The sequence below is a fragment of the Hetaerina americana genome, unplaced genomic scaffold (genome assembly GCF_022747635.1).
Source record: "Hetaerina americana unplaced genomic scaffold, ioHetAmer1.1.p SCAF_1, whole genome shotgun sequence".
NCBI classification, from domain to species: Eukaryota; Metazoa; Arthropoda; class Insecta; order Odonata; family Calopterygidae; genus Hetaerina; species Hetaerina americana.
Window position 1 is genome coordinate 84,171,844 of NW_027286069.1, and position 23,758 is coordinate 84,195,601.

General features: G+C 36.9%; 1 protein-coding gene across 1 annotated transcript; it reads left to right on the forward strand.

Annotated features, from left to right (window-relative positions):
• The first annotated feature begins 600 nt into the window (after positions 1 to 600).
• On the forward strand, positions 601 to 22,307 carry LOC139686352 (uncharacterized). Its single transcript, XM_071583538.1, has 4 exons — positions 601 to 776; positions 6,731 to 6,970; positions 19,367 to 19,509; positions 22,033 to 22,307. The coding sequence occupies exons 1-4, from the start codon at positions 696 to 698 to the stop codon at positions 22,109 to 22,111; spliced, it is 543 nt and encodes a 180-aa protein (XP_071439639.1). The 5' UTR covers positions 601 to 695; the 3' UTR covers positions 22,112 to 22,307.
• The last annotated feature ends 1,451 nt before the right edge of the window (positions 22,308 to 23,758 follow it).

The following is a 23,758-nucleotide window of genomic DNA, read 5'->3' on the forward strand; positions in this document are numbered from 1 at the left end:
TCCATCTCAAACAACCTTGCATATTTAATTACCCAGCCATCGACCCCTAAAGATAAGTATTTTGAGGAACTCAGTCCTTATCTTATCCATCTTTTCCTCCCCCAAGTAGTTTCCTCAGAGGCCCAATCGTCATCAGGTATTTCCCACCCGTAATCGGAGAAAAAAATCTCTAACGCCACTTAGGTAACTTGCATGTAATACAAGTCGATTAACTCGGAGACTTCAACGCCCGTAATTCCTTTTCCTGCATTAGCGCAGACGGAGGCTGGCGAAGCGTCGTCAACGTCGTGTGAGGTTAGGGAGCCAACCGCGGAAATCCGGCGGTGAGTGCATTTTTCATCATGGTTGTGACTTGTGGATAAGGGATCGAAAAGACCAAAAGGTAGGAGATTCGAATCGTCTCCTTGGCCCTTCCTCTCCAGTCGCAACTCTCACTTTTCTTGGTCCAAAACAAACTGTGGAAGAACCGTGTCTACCTCTCCCCAACCCAACCCTCCCCCTGCGCACTCTCCCATCCCGCCGAGCCCCCTCGACCAGCCCACCCGCACTCCCTCCCTCACCCCTTCCCTCCCAACCAGTACCCCCGCCGCTCACATCACCGCGCTCCAGGTGTCTCCCTCGCCACAGACGGTCAAACGCACCTCGAGAGGCAGCATCAACTAACCGCAGTGCAGGGAAAAATACAGCAGTGAAAAATGGCGTGGGGAGTTAGTGTGCTACTCGTCGCTCTGTCGCTGGTTTTGTCCCCGGAGTCCACCAGCTCTAAGTCAATACAGGTAAATTACGCTATCAATCATCATCCTCCAAGGAGAATTCAAGCTTCTTGGCCTTCGCGACTACTCATGGGATGCGCGAACTTAGAAATTTGCATGGTCACCGAAAGGTAACGTCTAAATAGACAGCATGAGCTTCAATATGAATTGTTAATGGTTATACCTTTCAGCTCGTGTGTTTTACTGGTTTTTAGACATTTATGAATGGCCAATTTCGAATCAAATCTGAGAAAATTGATATGAATTCTCCTGCTAGGAAAAGGAAAACTTTGGTGAGAAAGGATTCCGTATATTAGATGTGATGCTCCTATATTTTAAGAAAACCTTTCCTTTGAGAAATACGACATAATTTCTAATTTGATACTTTTTCCTTGTTCAACTTAGTCGAATGAACCCATTGATGAATAAGAAAAATACATCTCGAGCTGACTTTAAAAATTAACATGATATTTTTAATTCGTTTAAACTCTAACTATAAAATTTTAAAAATACTTATAGCTATTTAAATAATCGATTTGGTTTTAGAATACGTATAAGTATTGTTTTTTGAGACATTTCAGCGGCTATTGATATCGTAAAGCCCTCCAAAAATAATACTCCCGTTTGACTAAAATCAGAGATCCTTTGTGTATGAGATTTCTCTTTCTCAAAGAAGAGTCTTTGAGGTCCATGGGCGTAAGTATTTATTACCTGATTTCCAATTGTATACTTTTGTAAGTTCATGAAGCTATGATTACTCCATATTTTGGGCATAAAATATGTGTAGCTGTCTGTGCCTTATAGCAGGAATTTCGTGAAGCCGCATATGCTTGTGCTCTCGGCTCCATAGTACATATAATTTTTAGTCTCTGTTCAGAAATGGTTTCAGACATTATAATGAATCGTATCTCTCCTGTTTGATTTAGGACTAATGTACAGGCTTAAACTTCCATGCATGCTTTGAGTAGTGAAATTCACTACTTTTTCAAATGTTACCTCTAATATTGTCCTGCTTATTTTCGCAACATCTCTCTCTCACTCACACACATACACTCGCTCACATACAAACGTTAACTACTTGCTGCGCGATTCAGGTCCAGCCAGTATTTCGCTCAACCCACGTCTGTTCGATGAATTAATCATAATTAAATTAATCGCAATTAAAAAAGTTCAATTATAGCCATCGATTTCGATGGAATCACTTTCGACGCGAGTTTCTCCAATCAAGAAACCTTGAATGGACTCGTCCTAACTAACAGCCGAATGTTGCAAGCTATCTTGTGAATGACACTCAAAGGTGAAAGTCACAAATATGAGTACTTCCAAACATTTCTCTCCGCGTCGTATCCACGGACGCGTCGAGTTGCCTAGGTAAGATAAATACGGATATACCTAACCACATCTCAGCGCTAGTGCAAGACTTCGTTATGCTTCACTTTATTTCACTCAGTATTACAACGGCATTCATTCCGTATTCATATATGAATACCCTTAAGGGTATAGCGAAAAATAAATTTATTTTAAAATAAAGTTAATTTAATGAAAGCACATTCGAAGATGGGAAAGAATTATGTTAAGAATTTTGAAAAATTGAAATACAAATGCTAGTCAAACTTCAAAATTGAACTGCATCAGTAAAAAATTAAACAATGACCTTCTGAGTTAACTAAACCTGCCGAGGGTGTAAATACTGATTTTTGAGGGCTTTCTGGGGGGTGTAAATGGGGGATTTTTGAGGGGAATGCTTTAGATGTGTTCGTAATGTCTTAGGCCACATGCAGCCTAATAATACCCAGCAAAATTCGATTTTACCTCTAAAGTCACATGAAAACTTAAACGTCACGAGGAAATAAAATCTAAAATTGAAGGATAAATTAATTGAATGGCGATGTTCGGCATAAAGATCAATTAAGAACCAAAGCAATCAAACCGCAGGTTGTTTTGATTAGTATGGGTAGAGCTCATCTAATACTAATCTAAACCGAGAGTGAAATTCATACATCAGAGTAAAGAGCAGTTTCTTTCCCAATATCATCTGAGATTTCCATGAATAACCTGGCACTGGAAAAACCACACAGCTTCATGGAAGCGGTGGGTGCCCAAAAGTATCACCCTGAAACAAACAAGAGTCTACGCGTCAGCTCAGCATTCCACCCACTTGACTAAAACGCCTGAAACCTGTAAATTAACCTGTACAATGCAAATCGATAGATTTAGGGCAATAATCCTTAGCAGTTCACATCCTTCCATATTGATTCAATTTCATAACTACCAAATGTGACTTCTTCGCCCAATTGAATACCCTGAAAGCAATAATCACCGCATAAGTAGATATTAATGTATTAAAACTGATAAAAAGTGATTTATAAATTACAAGTATTTCCATTTTCTCTCTTAGATATCTACTACTAACATCTAAATGCCTAAACCGATACTCGTACGATTAAATTCAATCACCTTTATGTTAGGAAACGAAAAAATATTTAAGTCCTACTTCATGTGAGGATAACGTCCAAAATTTTCCAAGAAAAAATAAAGAAAAGGATCCAGACTTTTCTAAAAACATTTTGAGCGCAAATGCTATTTTGAATGAAAAAAAATTAGGTATGCATTGATTAATTTGTGAGACTCGTACACACATCAGTCACTATTTATCAAATAAATGCGATGAGTAAAAAAATGAATTGATTTGGGAGGTAAATAATATTTCTGAGACCATTTTCTTGTGGACAGGCACGTAAAAGAGAAAAATCCCTGGATAAAATTCTTCACAAGAGATCTCCGCTGGTTAACACATGTGAAGTAACGTAGTCGAATTTAGCTTTTTTACTGCAGCCACTACATTCTGTTTTTCACGAAAAAGGAAAGCCAAAATGTCATTATGTAGATAGTGCAAAAAACAATATTAAGTGAGTTCATCAATTTTAAGGCGCGGCCGAAATACCTGAAAGCAGTAGAAAAAAGTTTGATATAACTTACGAATGCGAGCCTACCACGAGATTCTGACCCCCTGTGGCAAGCTGGCTTGCCACAGGGGGTCAGAATCGTGGGTCGTCACAGGAAACCTTAAGTGTCCGGGGGCTCTGTAGAAGACCCCCTTCCAACCTACAGCAACAATTGATCTACATAAATGAGCCTAAAGTAAATGGAGGCATTCTTGGTTACCACATTTTTAGGCAGTAATTAGGACCCTCTTTTCGTAAAAAAATGTGTAAATCTGGCTGCGATTAAAAGAAAATTTGAAATTATTAGTTGATTACTTGTTGCAACTATAATATAATTCAAGTTTATATTTTTCTTCACCACAAATTTCCAATAGCATGGCCAAATTGCTTCGGCTACAATATTCATATGAAGAATGTTTCTAGCGATGAACTATTATAATTCATATTCCATAATTAATCCATGCGTGTGTAATATATCGCAATTATTTGCAGATTATCCAATCTCTTTTAGACAAAAATACAGAAAACCAATTGGCAAGCTGGTATTTAAGAGATGCTCACGAAGTTACCTCAGTTTGTGAAAGGTCATCCGCAAATCTTTTTCTAAAGGTTATTAGTCACGAACTATGGGGATGTACCTAAAACTGACCTTCCAAAAACTATTAAACTCTACCTTACTTTCCGAAAGTGAGCTAAAATCAACTACCTCCTTGAATTTTCCTGCAAAAAAGTACCCTCCGCGAATGCTTTATTCAACTCTAGAAGTCCTCTGTGAGAAGAAGAAGCGAGTACGACGTCATCCTAAGAGTCATCATTACGTGATTGTGAAGGGCGATGAGGTAGAGCGTGAAGATTGAAATCCTGCGGAATTATAGGAAAGGTCACGAGAGAGATGTCACGCAGCGAGATTTTCCCTTTCATCCAACCAGAGATAGCCGCCGGAAGCGTATCACGGACGTCCTCATAGATAAGAGAAGCATCGCAGCGCATGGGGATTTTCCCAGTCTCAAGGTTAAAGGAGACTAGACCCTTCAATTAATCCTTATGAGCCTCCAAAGAGTTGGGCGCAGGTTGCTGCATATTTGAGACGGCTAACCCGAAAACATAATTGGCATCTTACCCACCATTATCTGAGACGCAATGTGCTGTTTCAGCTCTCCATGAGTTATTCATTACGTTTCATTCACCAATTTCGCCATCGCCTTTAACTCCGCAGGTGATAGATAGATAAAATCGTGCGTATCCAAAATTAGCACATTAGCAAAATATTCAAAATGCAAGTACTACGTAGTTGGGTTTTAGGGGACATTCTAATTAATTCTTTACATAAAACTCATTCAATAAATTAGCTATGAAAGATACTTGTTTCTTCATGTATTTTTTCATCTTGCAAGATTTGCAAGCCACTCTCTACCACTATTGATCTCATTATTAACTAACTACCTGATCTAACTGCTTCAAACTGGACTTGAACCACTTAAAAAAAATGAAATTTTCAAAATCAAACAAAAGAGCGATAGAAGGTATATTCAATACGTTGTGAAATAAGTGATTTTTCTTATAAAACATGGAAGAAACCGGTTATCGATTAATAAAATGAAGGAATACGTGAATGGAGAAAGGAGTCTTGTCTAGTCTAAAATGTGTTAAAAAGAGCATCAAACTTTTCACAACTATAAATTACCTTAGAGGCAATCATGGTCCGTCAAAAGACGATTGTACAAATTATTTGACTACTAGGTAACTACAGGACGATGATCAGTTCACAACACAGGTATCAGGTAGTCTCTAACATTGAATAGAGTTTCATTCCTCAGAGGGTATGCAAATCTAAACCCAAAGATAGCCGGAGAGTATTGTGTATTCTAATAGTTCATTTGGCCGTTGTTAGCCCAGACTAAGTGTGTCGTAAGGAAACTTTTCGATTCCTGTTCATAGAAAAACTGTCAGAAGTCAAAGACAATGGTTGAATCTTTGATCAGTCCAGTCTCTATGAAGAATAAATGCGTTTATCCGAAGGATCTACCCGCAGATTTGTAATGATTGAAGCGGGAACAAAACTTTACGTGATAAATGTGTAATAGGTACGCCAATTTCAGAGAAAAAGGAAGCTATTTTTTATCAGACGGATACCATTTAGGAATTGCGGGATGAACTCAAAAATTTTATAATATCCTTCTCAGATTGGAATATGGCTTCACTGGCTAGCACAACGATATTAATAATTTACCACTAAAAATTGAAAAATTAGATAACCATGAAGGGAATTTTTTGCTCAGTCAAAATTAATTTTCTCCATAGATACTTTCTGTAGTTAAACCAACCACTTCCTTTTTATGAGGCCAGCAATAAGTATAAGGCCAACGTATACCAAAAACCCATGCATATCAAATTAGCTCCAATTCTTCTCAACTTTCTAACAAAGTCTACATTATGAATTCATTCACCCAATTATTGGTAAAAATCTCAAATATTCTTTCGTGCTGTTTCACATATATCACTCTAGGAGGCTATAAATGCACAGATAATCAAATACATAATTATAATTTCAACTTACATCTCAAAGTAAATGAAATATAAAACCACAACAATCAGCTCTAAGATTGTTTTCACGGGTGAAAAGGCAGATCTAACGGCACACTAAGCACTGCAGCACTTGAGGGTAAGAGTGTGTAAAAATGTAGTTCCTACACCTGAACCGAATGCGGTGCCACCGAAAATTCTGGGAAGCAGAAAACCACACAGACGGTTTTAAGTTTTGAGTATCCAGGGTATTTGGTGGGCCCTAATTTGATTGTCAAGACAACGCCAGAACATTCTATCCTCTACTACTGAACTCCAAAAGTGAGTATATATGAGCAGTGATGATGCCTTAATATATGTATAATCATTAATCGTGCTACCAACCACAGACGAGTACTGATCACGATAGAATGAGTAAACTTAGGCCACTGAGTTGATGAAATATGATTGAGGTTATAAATGAATTTTAGTGTAAATAATGACAAAATATCATTCAATGTAACCTTCCAGAAACGTGGGTTTGCTGACCCCCCGTTCTACCATGCACAGCCCATAAGGGCAGTCATACACACACCAGCTCAGCCCACAGTTCACAGGAAGCCCAAAGAGCCGAAGCAGGACTTCAGCAAGATACCCGGAATCCCCGGAGTTGATTATCCACTCTACCACGAGGTACCGCCTACTGGCTTCCACTGCGGAAATGTGCCAATTGCCCCTGGAATGTATGCTGACGTCGAGACTGGATGCCAGGTAATGTCAAAAAGAGAATCTTCTAGTTTATTTGACCAGTTTTCGTAATTTTATCCACGATGAAATATATCACTGAGAACTGTTCATATTTTCGTTTATTGAATAATTAATTCTATACTGGACGTCTGTTGACGTCACACCATATTTTCACTAATGCTTAAAGGTCAATTTTAAAGTGAATAGAATTAACCTTAATTAGTGCCACCATGTAGCAACTCGGCGTAGCAATATTTATTTAATGCATATTCATTATTCCAATGTTGGAATAGTAACTCGCGTGAATTGCCCGAGGATCCGGATTGCTCGAACTTAATTTCAAATACTGAATCGTCCAATAAGCAGGTTATTGTGGGTTTCCAACTATTATCTCCAGCAGGTAATTTACAGGAAAAATTGAACCCTAGATTTCAACGAATCCAACAAATCCTGGGCGATCAAAGGATAAAATTTAGCACCGTCTGGATGGAAGTCTTCGGAAGACGCAACCCGAGCTGCTCAAAGTTCTCCTTTAGTAGCGCATATGGTGCCAGCGTCATTTGCGAAGTTTCTTTTCGGCTACTTCACCTTTAGACCCTCCACATTCCATGCTCTTCCATCGCTCCCGATGGAGCAGTGAGCAGAGACGTGCGTGCAATGTGGCTTTTACGCTCTCTCAGATTTCACTTTGAATATGGATGAGCAATGTGTGTACTCAGGACTACCCGAATATACAAATAAACCACGCCATCAGAGATTCAGGTTAAATACACCAGACCTGCTCAAGTAATAAAATCTGGATTTCATCTTCAAAAATTCGAATGGACCTAAGGTCTAAAGTTGGAGTTATTATGAGTGAGACATTATTTCCAGGTCTACTCACGATAGATACTTCATTGTAAATTTCAGATCACAAACAGGGTTAAAGAAAATATTCAATCAATATGATGACCGAACGATGGACGTTACTTCAATGTCATGTTTTAGCAACAATGATTGGAAAGGAACCTTTCAGCCCATTACTCAAGTAAAAGAACAATTATCACTAATTTTGTGTTTCAATTTCTAAGTCTAAAGATGTGAAAATATCCTCAAGTACAGATTTTCTAATTGGGATTAGAGTATACACGTATTCATATCGTTGGATTTTTTACGTTAGGTACGGTAGCGATTGTTACAACTAAAATTTTGCTGGAGCTTATTAGTCATCATCATAACTAAGGGTTATCATCCCGAGGAATAGTTTGCATCAGATGTTTAAGATATTGTGCTGCCTCCAATCTTTTTACTCCGTATTTTCATGCACGACCACGCATCTTTTTACCTTTTCTTCAAACGTATTGCCTTATATGTTTTACCCCATCACTTTGCTTAGCCAATTATTGTCTACCAGAGTTAGTTCAATTAGTTTTTCTCTTCTTCTTGTGTGCTCTACTAACTTCTTACACGACCCACTCTCTACGAGAACATCTAAATTGGTTTCAATGCAACAATTTCAGAGCGTAAAAATCATTCGCCTTGACTGGGACTCGAACCCAGATCCCTCAATATCCGGTCGAGTGCTTTAGCCACTTAAGCTACCGAGGCGTCCTCTTAAACTCTGAAATTTTGGGGCTTTTAAAGGAACTAGATGTTATGACGAAATACCGTACATACAATGTCACATGTATTCGTAGTCGTGCGCGAGGCGCCACTGTCCACGAGGTTAAAGCCAACTTTAAACACGTATGGTGTTTTCCCTTTGACAAATTCCAAAGAAACTGCGGGAGATGCCGCAACAGTAACTTTTAACGGAGTCATCCGCTAATGTGCATTTCAATGCAACAATTTCAGAGCGTAAAAATCATTCGCCTTGACTGGGACTCGAACCCAGATCCCTCAATATCCGGTCGAGTGCTTTAGCCACTTAAGCTACCGAGGCGTCCTCTTAAACTCTGAAATTTTGGGGCTTTTAAAGGAACTAGATGTTATGACGAAATACCGTACATACAATGTCACATGTATTCGTAGTCGTGCGCGAGGCGCCACTGTCCACGAGGTTAAAGCCAACTTTAAACACGTATGGTGTTTTCCCTTTGACAAATTCCAAAGAAACTGCGGGAGATGCCGCAACAGTAACTTTTAACGGAGTCATCCGCTAATGTGCATTTCAATGCAACAATTTCAGAGCGTAAAAATCATTCGCCTTGACTGGGACTCGAACCCAGATCCCTCAATATCCGGTCGAGTGCTTTAGCCACTTAAGCTACCGAGGCGTCCTCTTAAACTCTGAAATTTTGGGGCTTTTAAAGGAACTAGATGTTATGACGAAATACCGTACATACAATGTCACATGTATTCGTAGTCGTGCGCGAGGCGCCACTGTCCACGAGGTTAAAGCCAACTTTAAACACGTATGGGTTCGAGTCCCAGTCAAGGCGAATGATTTTTACGCTCTGAAATTGTTGCATTGAAATGCACATTAGCGGATGACTCCGTTAAAAGTTACTGTTGCGGCATCTCCCGCAGTTTCTTTGGAATTTGTCAAAGGGAAAACACCATACGTGTTTAAAGTTGGCTTTAACCTCGTGGACAGTGGCGCCTCGCGCACGACTACGAATACATGTGACATTGTATGTACGGTATTTCGTCATAACATCTAGTTCCTTTAAAAGCCCCAAAATTTCAGAGTTTAAGAGGACGCCTCGGTAGCTTAAGTGGCTAAAGCACTCGACCGGATATTGAGGGATCTGGGTTCGAGTCCCAGTCAAGGCGAATGATTTTTACGCTCTGAAATTGTTGCATTGAAATGCACATTAGCGGATGACTCCGTTAAAAGTTACTGTTGCGGCATCTCCCGCAGTTTCTTTGGAATTTGTCAAAGGGAAAACACCATACGTGTTTAAAGTTGGCTTTAACCTCGTGGACAGTGGCGCCTCGCGCACGACTACGAATACATGTGACATTGTATGTACGGTATTTCGTCATAACATCTAGTTCCTTTAAAAGCCCCAAAATTTCAGAGTTTAAGAGGACGCCTCGGTAGCTTAAGTGGCTAAAGCACTCGACCGGATATTGAGGGATCTGGGTTCGAGTCCCAGTCAAGGCGAATGATTTTTACGCTCTGAAATTGTTGCATTGAAATGCACATTAGCGGATGACTCCGTTAAAAGTTACTGTTGCGGCATCTCCCGCAGTTTCTTTGGAATTTGTCAAAGGGAAAACACCATACGTGTTTAAAGTTGGCTTTAACCTCGTGGACAGTGGCGCCTCGCGCACGACTACGAATACATGTGACATTGTATGTACGGTATTTCGTCATAACATCTAGTTCCTTTAAAAGCCCCAAAATTTCAGAGTTTAAGAGGACGCCTCGGTAGCTTAAGTGGCTAAAGCACTCGACCGGATATTGAGGGATCTGGGTTCGAGTCCCAGTCAAGGCGAATGATTTTTACGCTCTGAAATTGTTGCATTGAAATGCACATTAGCGGATGACTCCGTTAAAAGTTACTGTTGCGGCATCTCCCGCAGTTTCTTTGGAATTTATCTAAATTGGTTATTCAGTAACTCGTTCGGAACATTTCACGTTCATCATTTCTCTGATGCACTGAGCTATTCTTTTATATGTCCCTGCTGTCTCAGAGCCGAAAAAATTTTTCAAGAAATTTTCCTTTATTTTTTTCTCGGGGAAGATATCCTTTTTCACTCTCGCTATGATAAAAAATCGGAAAAATATACTATTCGAAAACGAGGGAGATACGTAATGTAAAGTGGTTTTCCTAAAAGCATAACTTCAATTCGGAAAGTCTTCACCGTATTTTCAAGAAATTAATTATATTTGGAGGTGGAAAATATGCTACCATGAGACCATATGGTGAAGTTTTAAGAATGGTGCTAGTAAAAGAAGATTGCAAAAACAAATAGTATGAAAATATTTTCTGAATGACAGAGGTTCCAAGTTGTACACATTTAAATGCATACACCTTCCACTTCCAATCAGTGAAAACAGGGTAAGTAAAGCCAATCCATCCCACCCTTAAGCCAGATGCTGCGCTCGCAAGTGTATAGCTTTCACGCATAAAAGATATCTCCGCGGGAATTACTGGTACCTACCTAAAGCGATCAGAGTGCGTGACCGAGTTTTACATCCGTCCTGCACTTTCAGACGTCCCTGAACGAGAAATAAGAGCATTTCGCCGTTGCGTCATCCAATTCCAGAGAGTCAGTGTCTTGTTAGGTGAACGTACTTGGCGCAAGTCTGGGACCCCGGAATACATAAGTGCCTTTCTCAATGCAAACAAGGAAAGAAGCAACTTCACTAGGAAGTCTGGGATTTTATGCTCACTAATAGTATGACTGCAATCCATAAATGTTCTACTGGAAGTGTGGAATGTGAAGATATCTCTTAAGAACGCATTAAATTTATGAGAGTTGGGTAATTTTCAAGACCATGTCGTCCACTTGATAAGGAACGTGACGCTTTTTTATTTCAGTTGAGAAGTCTACTAATAGGTTACGTGAATGCAATTTTAGCTCAAAATACCCATATGTCATACGTTACAAATTGTTCAACATAAATATTCACATTTTAGGAACATAAGTTTTGAAGGCATGGAGTAAATCACAATAATCTGCAAAAACTTCCGATTAAACAAAGTTTAAATGAATACCTACCACGGCACATACTCTATGAATACTTCTAAAAGACGGCTTAATTATAGATCCACACGAATGCGCGAACAACAATATCCCCATAACCTAGATATTTTTTCGGATTGCAGTGAGCTGCTCTAATATTTTCTCAAAAATTTATTCAAAAAGATAAGCGATGAGTAAACTAATGGCACGCCAAGAATTTTATTCTGTGTCGAAAAAGTTCCACTAAAATGTTCATCTGGCAAAAAATACTTGTAGCATGCATTCTCTGAAATAACTTATATCTCGAATTACACTTGGCCTAGTTGCTAAAATGAATGTACTCATTTTTCTCGTGCTTAATAGTTATATCTCTATGTTCATATATATTTAAATATCCGATATTTTTAGTTGAAATCGCCTCAAAAATAGTCTTATCCAATTTTTAATTTAAAAATCAATACGAAGGAACTTAAGAAAAGGCTGACTTGTTCAGTGAATATCGAGTGGTGGGATCCCATCGATACGTTGCTTGGATATTTTGAATTAATGAACATAGGCCACACTCTCTAGAGCTTTCTAAAAAGCAGCCTCAATCAAATTAAAAGAAATAGCGAAGAATGGGTGAAGCATATTAATTGATCGATCTCGATCAACCCGGAAAAGGAGCACTGTACGATCAGCCTGGATAGGAATGATCCAGTGCGTCTAAATACGTAAGTGTGTCGCATACGTCCTCATGGGATGGAAGAAATACCTATTCTTACGAAGAAAGTTAAAATAGTTTAGCATGACAGTATGTATATTCTATAGTAAGTAGCAATTTTCCTATCCTATCTTCTTCGCCACAGTGACTTTTCGTGCACAAGTTGTTCGCCTGTGCTACGATATTAATTAAATTGCAAGATCTCACATTCACGCCCTCAGAAATTCGCGTGACATAGGCGATAAAAACGGGTAACACACCCAAATTGTATATTTCGGGATCGATTGCCAATACTGTCAATTTTTTTCATAATTGCACATTCACTTATGGGTGTATAAAATTCATCCATATGAACGAGTCGGAAAGTAACTTGGAAAAACACTTAAACCATCGCCGACTTAGAACGTCGGATTGGAGCTCCCCAAACCTACGTCCGTCGGCTCACACAAAAGCCGCTCCGAAGGTGAAAGGCACATACTGGATACCGGCGTATTATGCAACGCGGAGGGGCCGCTTGGGAGAGAAAAAAAAGGGGCAGGGACGACCAACGGCCTCCGGGAGGCTGGATATGACTTCTAAAGCCGATAAACGAGGCCCGCGCGGTGGCATTAAGAACGGAGAATGGGTGTGTCCAAAACCCTTCTCTCCCTCTCCCCCGCCCCCGTCGACCCCGCCCAATTGCACACCCCCACTTACCACCTCTCCCTCCCTCTCTCCCACGCCGGCTCCATGATATACCGGGCGATGGAATGAATTGGAGCAGACGTAACTCCAGGCGTAATTTCTCCCAATATCTCCTTTTCTTCAGCCCCACCCCTTCCCGGCCATTACCGCATGTGCCTGCCCTCACGCGCGCGCCTTACCCTTCTTACAAAACCGTTCTCGAATACTTACGACTCGCGGGAGCTGTTGATAAGCAGATATTTACTGAAATAAAAGTGCTCCGAGTCGCTGTAGGGCGTTTGTTTATCCCTCGGGGTCTCAAGTGAATGTCGTCTAGGAAGTGTGCGAGTGATCTCCGAGTAACTTTCATAGAATTTAACTTTTCAACCGCTGCACCTAGGCCAGATTGATTGGCTCGAGAGAAATAATTTTTATTGAACTACTGTTGAAGCGTATGATACGAAAAGGACCCAATTTCAAACAAACCAGCACCGTTTCGGGACATATGACATCCAGTCTCTGGATATCAATACGCTGGATTTAGATTGATCATTTGAGGGCCAATAATATAAATAGTGACGATGCAAATAAATTTAAAATCCATGCAATGGCGCTTGAAATATTGATGTATCCTACCGCCCTCCAAGTGAATATGCATAATTCTGCGATTTGCTGGGGTTTGCTGTGTGTAAATTTTTATAAGGAACACAAATATAAATTGTTTTCAAATAAAACTCAATTTTGTAAAACTTGTGCTGGCCTTGCATGCTGTTACATATGTATGAAGAAATCTGTGGAATGAGATGTTCCTTGGTTCTCTTTACTCATTGGGTAAGTTAAGGAAAAATGTTCATCCTAGATGCAAATGAAATTTGCATAACTTCATGCACATTTACCTTGTACTAACGGCACATTGGGTAGTTAAATACTGAAATTCTTATTTACTGCAAATTAGCTGCATGATGATTGCACTTTTAATTGCAAAAATTAATGCTTGACTCAAAACTCTTGAATGCTTCCTCATATTTCTCAAACACTACCCATGCATTCCCTGGAAGTTACCATGGTTTTAATACAAAAAATACAGAAAGACAAAAAACAATCGAATGTCGTGAAAGCAAAACGAGGAAAACGTCATAGGACAAACTAGATAAAAGACTAATTCAGTCGTACAATGGGAAAAATATGGTTGTAGCGATCATATTCCCCCAGCCAAACCAGTTAATTTATGGATTAGGAAGATGCTAGGGGAAACATTCTGCCACATTGGCAGTATAATTGTCAAAAAGAAAACAAATATAAACAGTTTATAAGCAATCCTGATACAGATACAAATAGTGACCATAACCTAATAGCCATACAGTATAATCTTTGATTATGCAAACTGAGTAAAGTAAAAAAAGTGTATAAGATGGAAAATTAGGAGAAAAGATGCGACATAGCCATCAATTAAAAGTAAAAAAAAAATAGAAGAGAGACAAGTCATGAGGAATTGAAAGGTCTGAAAAAAGCAATCATCATCAAATAACCATCATAACTCAATAAATTATCTGGTTCCCTGCAATTCTCTTCATTTTAGCTCCTTGCAAAAACATTTTCACTCATCTTCTACTCATAGTTCATCAGAAATTTCCTCATAATTATTCCCATCTTTGTTTCCTTCAAATTCATACAGTCTTCAGTATATTATCATGCCTCAGTATACGTCCAATTAGTTTTCTTCTCCCTCATCTGATAAATTTATTCATTAAGCTTCTCTCTTCACTCACTCTTCAAAGTGCAGCTGCATCCAATTTAACAACTCTTGTCCAGCCAATTTATTTTCAACATCCTTATGGATCATTACAATCCCATCACCTTAAATATCCTTTTCTCCTCTGATGCTTCTATTGGCCAAGTCATGCGCAAATAAAAAAATCATATTCTATAAATAGGTTTTGACAAATCACTTTCCTATGTCTCTGCTAGTACTGTTTGCCATTACCAATTGTTTCTTCTGATAAAAAACTTTCTATGATATTCCTATTATGCTTAGTATACCTCTCATACAGCTTCCATCGCAGTTATCTTTCTGCATAAATAGTAAAGCTCTTTCACATGTTACAGTATGTCTTCCCTAGTCTTAATTGGAGAAATTCTTCCCTACTTTTATGCATAACACACCATTGCCTCATTCTCAATTTTGCTTATCTCAAGGCTGTAGAAAAAGCAATGAAATTATAAATACGTAGTCATTGAAAGAAGGGAAAACTAAAGAGCTCCTGAGAAGTTTCACAAACAAGAGAGGGAAAAGGGAAGACATTCTCTCATCAAGAATACCTACTGGTTTAAAATATTATACACATATCTGCAATGCATTTTATTTGATATCCTTGGGTTTAAAAATTTTCAAGGGGAATCAGATGAACAATTAATAAAAAAAGATAGATCCAATAACATCTACATAAGAATAATTCATTTAATCATCTGGAAATTCATTGGCATACTGATGACAAAAGGGATAAAGAAGAAATACCAGAGCTAAAATAAATAAATGAAGATGAATGCAAATTTTCATAGCGCTACTAAAAATTTCATTGTAATTTAATTGTAAAAAATAAATTAAAGAAAATGTAGAGGAAATTAACATGTTTCATTTTGTAGATGAGACAGACTCAATAATGCACATAAAGGGACTAAATAATGCATACATGGCATTGAAACATATTAAATCAAAAGCCTCAGTGATAAATTGAATATGAAGAAAAAGAAAAATTCCAAAGAAACTGCGGGATATGCCGCAACAGTAACTTCTAACAGAGTCATCCGCTAATGTGCATTTCAACACAACAATTTCAGAGTGTAAAAATCATTCACCTATTAGAAATATGAAATGCCATGGAGATGAGAAAATCTAAATGCAGACATTGTGTAATTATAATACATTTGATCAAGGAATATTTCAACTACCTCAGGAGCCTCAAGAATACAATGAAAGAAGTTCCATGTGCATACAGCATTATATGACACACATGATGAAGAAGTTATATCCATTCTCAAAAAATATTTCTCAACAAAGAAAAAAACAGTACCTATGCCTGACTATCCTAGAAATGTTTCTGAAAATGAAACATGAGGTGCTTCAAGAAATGAATTGGAAGAGGAGACCACAGAAAATGAACCATTAAAACATGATGCTGAATATGGATTATGCAGATGAAAGGGCAGAAAAAAACAGAAAGGGGAATTATTGAGGAGAGCAGAAATAGGGAAAGTCATTTTAAAAACTGTGTATGTATATTAAAAGGGGTCAGGCAGCTTTTCTAAGGTAAAAGGTAGGAAAAATAGACATGTCACCAATCTCACTGAAGGAATAATGACACAAAGAGAAGAAATAAACAAACATGTGCAACAAATAAAGCAGTATGTATGTCAGAAAGAAACATGCAAGAGACTCAGTTGACATTGGATAGGTAAGAATAGTTAGCAATAGCTGACCTATCTTCTAAGTAACTAAGACTAAGAGTCATTATAATGCCCGTAATCAATGAGAACCCCAACTTTACCCAGGGGGTCTATCAAAGGTAAAAGATTAGGGAGGCTAATCTTACAGCTTGAGTCAACTTGTCTTGTTTTGGCTTACCTAAGGTAGCATGTGGGACACTTATCACCAGAGGCAACTTTGCAATGGATTTTCTCCCCACGGCAGCACAGAACCATCCTCCCACAGCTTCATGAGGGCATCAGAAATAAGTTGCAACTTTGCTCTTCTTCCCCATGCTGGTGTGTTGTTTTTCAAGTGTTAATGGAGTGCCCAAATTAGAATATGAGGAATTGGAATACCCCTCTAGAAGGAATATTTGGAGAGCTGTTGACCTTTTTGATTTATTTCAGGATAAATAAAGTCATTGGACAACATTTTTGTGAGGCATAAAACCATCTGAGAAATATGTGGATTAGGTGTCTCAACTAAACCTCATTTTCCAAGAAACTGAGAGAGATGTCATGAGTGTAACTTTTAACTAAGTCATCTGCAAGATGTACATTGCAATGAAACAATTACAGAGAATAAATATGATCGAAATCATTTGAAATCCTGGTCAAGCCAAATCACTTTTACACTCTGAAATTGTTGCATTGCAACCTCATTTTGTTTTAGCTTAATATGAATCATTAACTTTTCTCCCTATCCTATTAAGAGATCGGTAATCACAAACTGTAAATGTTTTGGCTCTTATTCCTTTTAAATATGCTATAATAGTTCATAATGAAGGGCATTTAGTTTTGAACCCATCAAGAAACAAACATGTATAGAACACACATTCCAAGAAAATATTTGGCTGCAATGGAACAGTTTCCTTGCTTTTCTTTTACTATTCAAATGAGCAAGAAATGTTACTGATTTGATTATAATTGAAAAAATTACAAAACATTCTCATGCATAACATATACATGTTTGTTGTTAAATCAACTACAAAGCTTATGAACATGAATTACAATAGGCAAAAGCATGATGCTCATTATCATAATGTATAATCAATGAATTAGCAGCAGGTTTTGGATGTTCCCGAGAAGCTATTATGTATCATTGTGGACTCTCCACATGATAAACTCTAATTTGTCCTATCTATTTGTTCTTCAATCCTTCATACTTTCCAGAAGTAATCTGCCCAAAAGCCCTATTCCATAATAGAGAAGATATACCCTTCTTCCTCCCTCATCCAAACATTCTCCCGTCTATTATGGACTTCATTGTCCTACTCCCTCTAAATATATATACAACTTCCCATGCAACTCCTCCATACAACTTTCCCTCTTTTTCTATCCTTCATACACCGTCTTTCTTCAACTTCCACTAAATCACTCCCATCACAGATTAAACTTTATCATTCATTTTCCTCCCAATCAAACATTTTTCTACATTATTCCAAAGGCCTTTTACCTATACTGTATCTCCAATCTACAGCCTGACCTACCTATATGGTATGGTTACCATTAACCTTAATGAATTCATCAAATTATAGCAAGTGCTCATTCACCATACTTGTATATGCTTTTGCAAAAATTATTCTGACAAATTAATGCTAATTTCAAATTGTTATTTTACTGAATATGAAGCATCCTGCATTACAACTCATTTAGAATGTACAATCATAAGTGTAAACATGTTGCTAAGAAAGAAATATGGTTAAAAAGAACACATATGCTCTTAGTAAGGTAACCTCTATTCACAATGTAACAACTATTTCCATTCATATAGGGTGTTTAACAGTGGTATTAATGAATGACTAAATGTAAATGAAGAGATTTACCGTGTGCCAAATGGATGAACAGTCACACTATCCAATAAAGTTTAATTAACACTATAGGCACTCAAACTCGTTTCTTGATTGGGTAGGTTATAACATATGATTAAGGCTATTTTGATTGCTTGTCTTAAACTATTTAAAGATTTTATTATTTCAGATTGATTTCTATTAAAAATGCTGCAACATTTCATCCATCCCATCACAGTCATTCATGTGACATTTATCTAGGTACATTCTCATTGGCACGGGGAATTAGCATTAGTGGACTGTTCTGAAAGTTATCATACTTCTAATTACCACCCAAAAGTTTTGTAAGTCACCTAGCTGATCGGAAATTGTTGGAAGTGACCCAAGGGAGCATGATCTAATGCACAAGTCATGGAATCACCTCTCAGAAGTCCTGTATACTTTAACATTAAATGACTGCAACTTACCTGAGAAACAATATATATTTTGAAAGTCTTCATTTGAGGTTGCAAAGCAATATGCCGCAGCACTTGAGATATTTTAATAAAGGAATATGCTCTGATGTCATTGTGGCATCTTTTTCATAGAATTGCCCAAGCCAGTATCAATTTTTTAGGATATAATTCAATCAGGAGGACATGAAAGGGAGGGGGGCAAAATGTACTTCTAGGGAAATTTGCTATTTTTGATTACAAAAACTGGTAATTGAATTTGATCAGATAACTCTGATTAAATTTGCATATGTTTTAAGGCAGAGAAAAATTCACCTGAATACAATTCACATAGATAACAATGATACTGCATTAGAGGGTAACTAATGATGAAACTAAAATGCTTAACTTCATTGATTATAACAAGAGAAGAATGTACAGGAGTGACTAGAATGATACCAGCTGGCCAATAAGAATGATCAGTAGAAAAAATAATAGGGTGTTTAGATAGACAAACGAGAGCTAACATGCTAATAGCTTAATACCTCATAATGAAATTAGACATTTTGATGAAATAATTAAGTTTTTGCACTTCAGGAAGTGTGATTTGTCTGAATGACACATGAAACAAAATCTACTCATTAGTTTTGGGGCTTGTCAAAGTTCATTTTACAATATGAGCTAACATGGCCAAGCATATAGGTAGTTATTGAGAAAGCATATGATGAGTTGGCAACTTTACTTCTTTAAGGCCTACCATGTATGCCATGATGGAAGAGAAGGACCTCAGGGTGCTTCGTTCCTCTGCACCAATGGAACTCTCTTCAATCAGCAAGAATTTACTTGTGACTGGTGGTACAATGTCAACTGCCATGATGCTCCCACATTTTACAGGTAATGTATCTGAAATACAAGTATGGTTATGTACGATTAATAACACAATATAACCTGGACGATAGAAATATATATTTAAATAAGGATTTATAGAAATCATAAATGAACCATTTTATGTTGTTTATATTTTAATGCCACGGAAAATTCAGTAGCCTCCTCATTAAAATTAAATCATGCTCAGTAAATATTTGTGATTTTATGCACGAGTAAATGACTTATGATAAACATTTCATTTGAATAATTACAAGAAATTACCATAATGCAAACCAAGCAAGTCAAGGAGTACTGTACGGATATTTTATAAAAAGTTATAATATGAACTGCTAAACAGAGCTGTATAATGAAGACAACAGATTTCTCCCTAACTTTTCCCATTCCCCATGCTGATGCCAAACTCCTAAAAAACTATTATATATATATACACACACACACGAGGGTCATCCGGAAAGTAGTACCCGTTCGTGAAATAAAGACACAAAAGTAAATATTAACAAACATAAAAAAATTTTATTTGAAAGAGGATACTTTAAACTACTTCTCAACATAATCTCCAAGCAAATTAAGGCATTTGTCATAACGTGTGACAAGTTTCTGTATTCCTGCTGCATAGTCCTTCGCCGCCAGCTCATTGAGATACGCGAGGGACCCATCTTGCACAAATTTTTGCATAATGCAGATGGTGTTTAACAATTTCATGAACAATTGTTCGAGAAACATTGGGAAAATGCTCACAGATGTCATCAATTGTGACGCGCCGATCGTTCCTCACGAATTCGTCAACTGAGCTCACCAGTTGGTCTGTAATGACAGACGGTCTCTCCGAACGCTCATCGTCGTGTGTGTTCCCCCTCCCCATGTTGAAGTTGCGACACCACCGCCGAACAGACGACTCGTCCATTACATTGTCTCCATACACCTCCTTTAATTGGCGATGAATATCACATGGGCGAACGTTTCTTGCATTGAGGAATTTAATCACTGCCCTCACTTCACAACTGGCGGCGTTCTCAATTTTTTTAAACATTGTAAACAATCACAGAAACAACACAGGCAATGCTAGCGTCACGCAACTTGGCTCAGAGAAGGCAGACAAGCCACTGAAGCTATCTGACCTCGTCCAGCGGCTACTCGCGTCGTCAGCACTTCATGCGGCACGAACGGGTACTACTTTCCGGATGACCGTCGTATATGACCCACAACATGACATCAAAGGCTCACTTATCCATGCCCCATAACTTTTCCATACTCTATATTATAAGATGTAAAAATGATATAGCTTTGTACTACTTGTTATAACATCCATCCACTGTGCTTATAATTAAAATGTAAAAGATAATTTATCTAATGAACCAGGGATTTAATGAGCCCAATCTTTTTAACCTGAATCAATACATAAATATGTAAATACAATTATTTTATCATGGTTTTCACAGTATCATATTTTGGTATTCAGGCTGAGATACATTTTATCTCAGCATGAATACCAGCTGTTTAGCACGAGAAGCATGTGAAATTGAATACATGTCATTTCACAGACTTGCAATATCAATATTGTCGACTCGATTGATTGAGATAATAATCAGCTAATAATAGACAATTCTTTTATCTCTATGAAGTTACTTTGAGGTTAAATAGGTATCTAGTTAATAATGGATGCCCAACCCATAAACTCTCTGACCCACCTTCCCACCATCAAACCAGCCCACCACTCCACCAAACCCCAAACAAGCAGACGCTCTTATATATTCATAATGGCTTTACTAATGCATGCTGTTACAATTTGAATGTGTTAAAAAATAGTTATTGAATTAATTTAAATTGTATCTAGCAGTATTATCACAATAGAAGCTACACAATAATGAACACATAGTTTATTACTGTCTTAATACCATTGAAAAATGAGGTAAAAGATAAATGTTAGCGTTCAAACACTTTACTCAAACAATTAGGGTGACTATTTTTCTTATCTTCAACCCTTTTCACACAACTTTTAATGATGAAATCAGCATCATGTTTCCTTAATATTGATGCCACTGAGTTAATGACGAATAAACTGGCAACAATTGTGGACATCTGAAGTGATGGGGAATCTGTTCTTATATGACTAAATCATCATTTGCTTGGATTTCAATCCTCAAAAAGTATTCATATCCCTGGATAACATTCTTTCAGGAATTAATATGAAAGCAATACACTAAAGCAATCCTATTTCATTCCAATTATGTACACTCTTTACTCATTCAAGCTTTTCCATCAATGTAGAGTGCCGAATAGAAAAGACAATTCAAGTTAACTTCTTATTAAATAATATATATATATATATTATATATATATATATATATATATATATATATATATATATATATATATATATATATATATATATATAACAAAGGCTATTCCTTATGAATATAATCCATTGAATAAAGATTTAATAATAGATCAAAAAATAATTAAACAAAAATATTTATTTTTCTTTTGATTAAGAATAGGCAAGTAATTATATAATCTGATTATTTTCAGCCTGAATCTGGATCCTCTGAAGAACCCTTATGTGCCTAAGCCTAAACCAGATGAATTTAAGAAGGTTGTTTTGTTTTAAGTAAATACAAATTTTTACTATTTATTCATCCTAAATTTAATTTGCTCTCCAAGCATGATAATTTTATGTTGCAATTTATTCAAGATGTGTACATATATAGTATGAACTTCAGATAAGGATAAATGTATTTTAAGACATCATACATTTTGGCTATGTGATCAAAATTCATAAATAAATTTCCATTTCATTTCTTTTACATTATACTTTAAAATTATTTTTATGCTTAAAATAAACACTTAGGAGGTAAGGAATTATTTCAGTGAAGAAATATAAGTACATACTGCATTAAATACTCATTGATGAATTCCCCCAAATGGTCAAATTCACTCTGAATATATTTAGTGATACTATTAAACCTATCATGCCCACTGTAGGCTTTGATGAATTATAATATAGTGGAGTGTCTATAAGAGGTTTGGTAATAATGTGAGAGAAGTGAAAAAATGAATGGCACACATGATAACATCAATGAATTTGGTCTCATTGTATTAAATTAGTAATGAGTGATACTACCATAGATAAGCACTGAGAAATTCCTATGCCTCTTGCTTAGGCACATGATTTGAGAAATAATTCACCATTCATTACATGTGGTTTGTGTCTTCATCATCAGACTCTCCTTTAGGCCAGCTCAAACACACATTTAGTACCATAAATGTAGATGATAAAGCCAAATTAGACTTAGAACTAAAATATGTAGTGTGGAAGTTGTCTTTTTGTAGATCAAGGCCTAAATGCTTAGATACTGAAGAAACCTTCTTCATTAAGAATCCAGAGAATTATGAGAGCCGAGTATCGTATACAAATTTCTCTTTAAAAAATACTTTAAACTTATGCTAATGCTAAAGAAAAATAAATTGGACTTTTGCAAAACTTTAGGCAACAGATAAATAATATCTATTCAATCTCAAAAGCCCGGTTTGGCTTATTGTTGACAAGTGCTATTATTTTACATGAAAATAAGGTTTGCTCATTGGGCTTGCACAACTTGAGTATATTAGCTCAATAATAATGTGATGCAGCTTTACTGTCTAGAATTATTCTTTTAAAAAAAGGAGCAAGAAAATGAATTGGCTAGCAATAATCATAAGATTAGCATTCGATAATTAAAATGTGCACTCACTACCAATACATGTTTCATAGATAAAGGTTTGGAGGCAATGACTGAAAATTGGCTCACCTACATTAATATCTAAATATATTTTTGGTTGTTGAAAGTTTAAACTTTAAGCCTGATTAAAATTACCTTCCATTCTATTAAATGAGAGTTATCATCAATATTAATCCTCAATCTAATTTAGCCAAAAGTTGTTCACTCTTGTCAAGAAATAGGGCCAAAATATTAGTCAATATAGCAAAGAAAAAAAGAATCATGACAGAAGCTGATGAACAATTGCATTTCACTGGAAAGGTTTTAGTGTATCATTGAAATTAACTTCATCTTGCTCCCTCTTCTTATGCTTTACATTAGTATCAACATAAAATTACTTTTATGAGGATCCCCTTTCATGACGAATAAACTTGTGCTTCGAGTTTTATATAAAGTTTTTTCATATAAAGTAAACAGTTCATGCTTACAGTTAACAAAAATAAAGGTAGAATTAAAGATAGCAAAAAAATTACTCTTTAACTTACCTTTTAGCATTT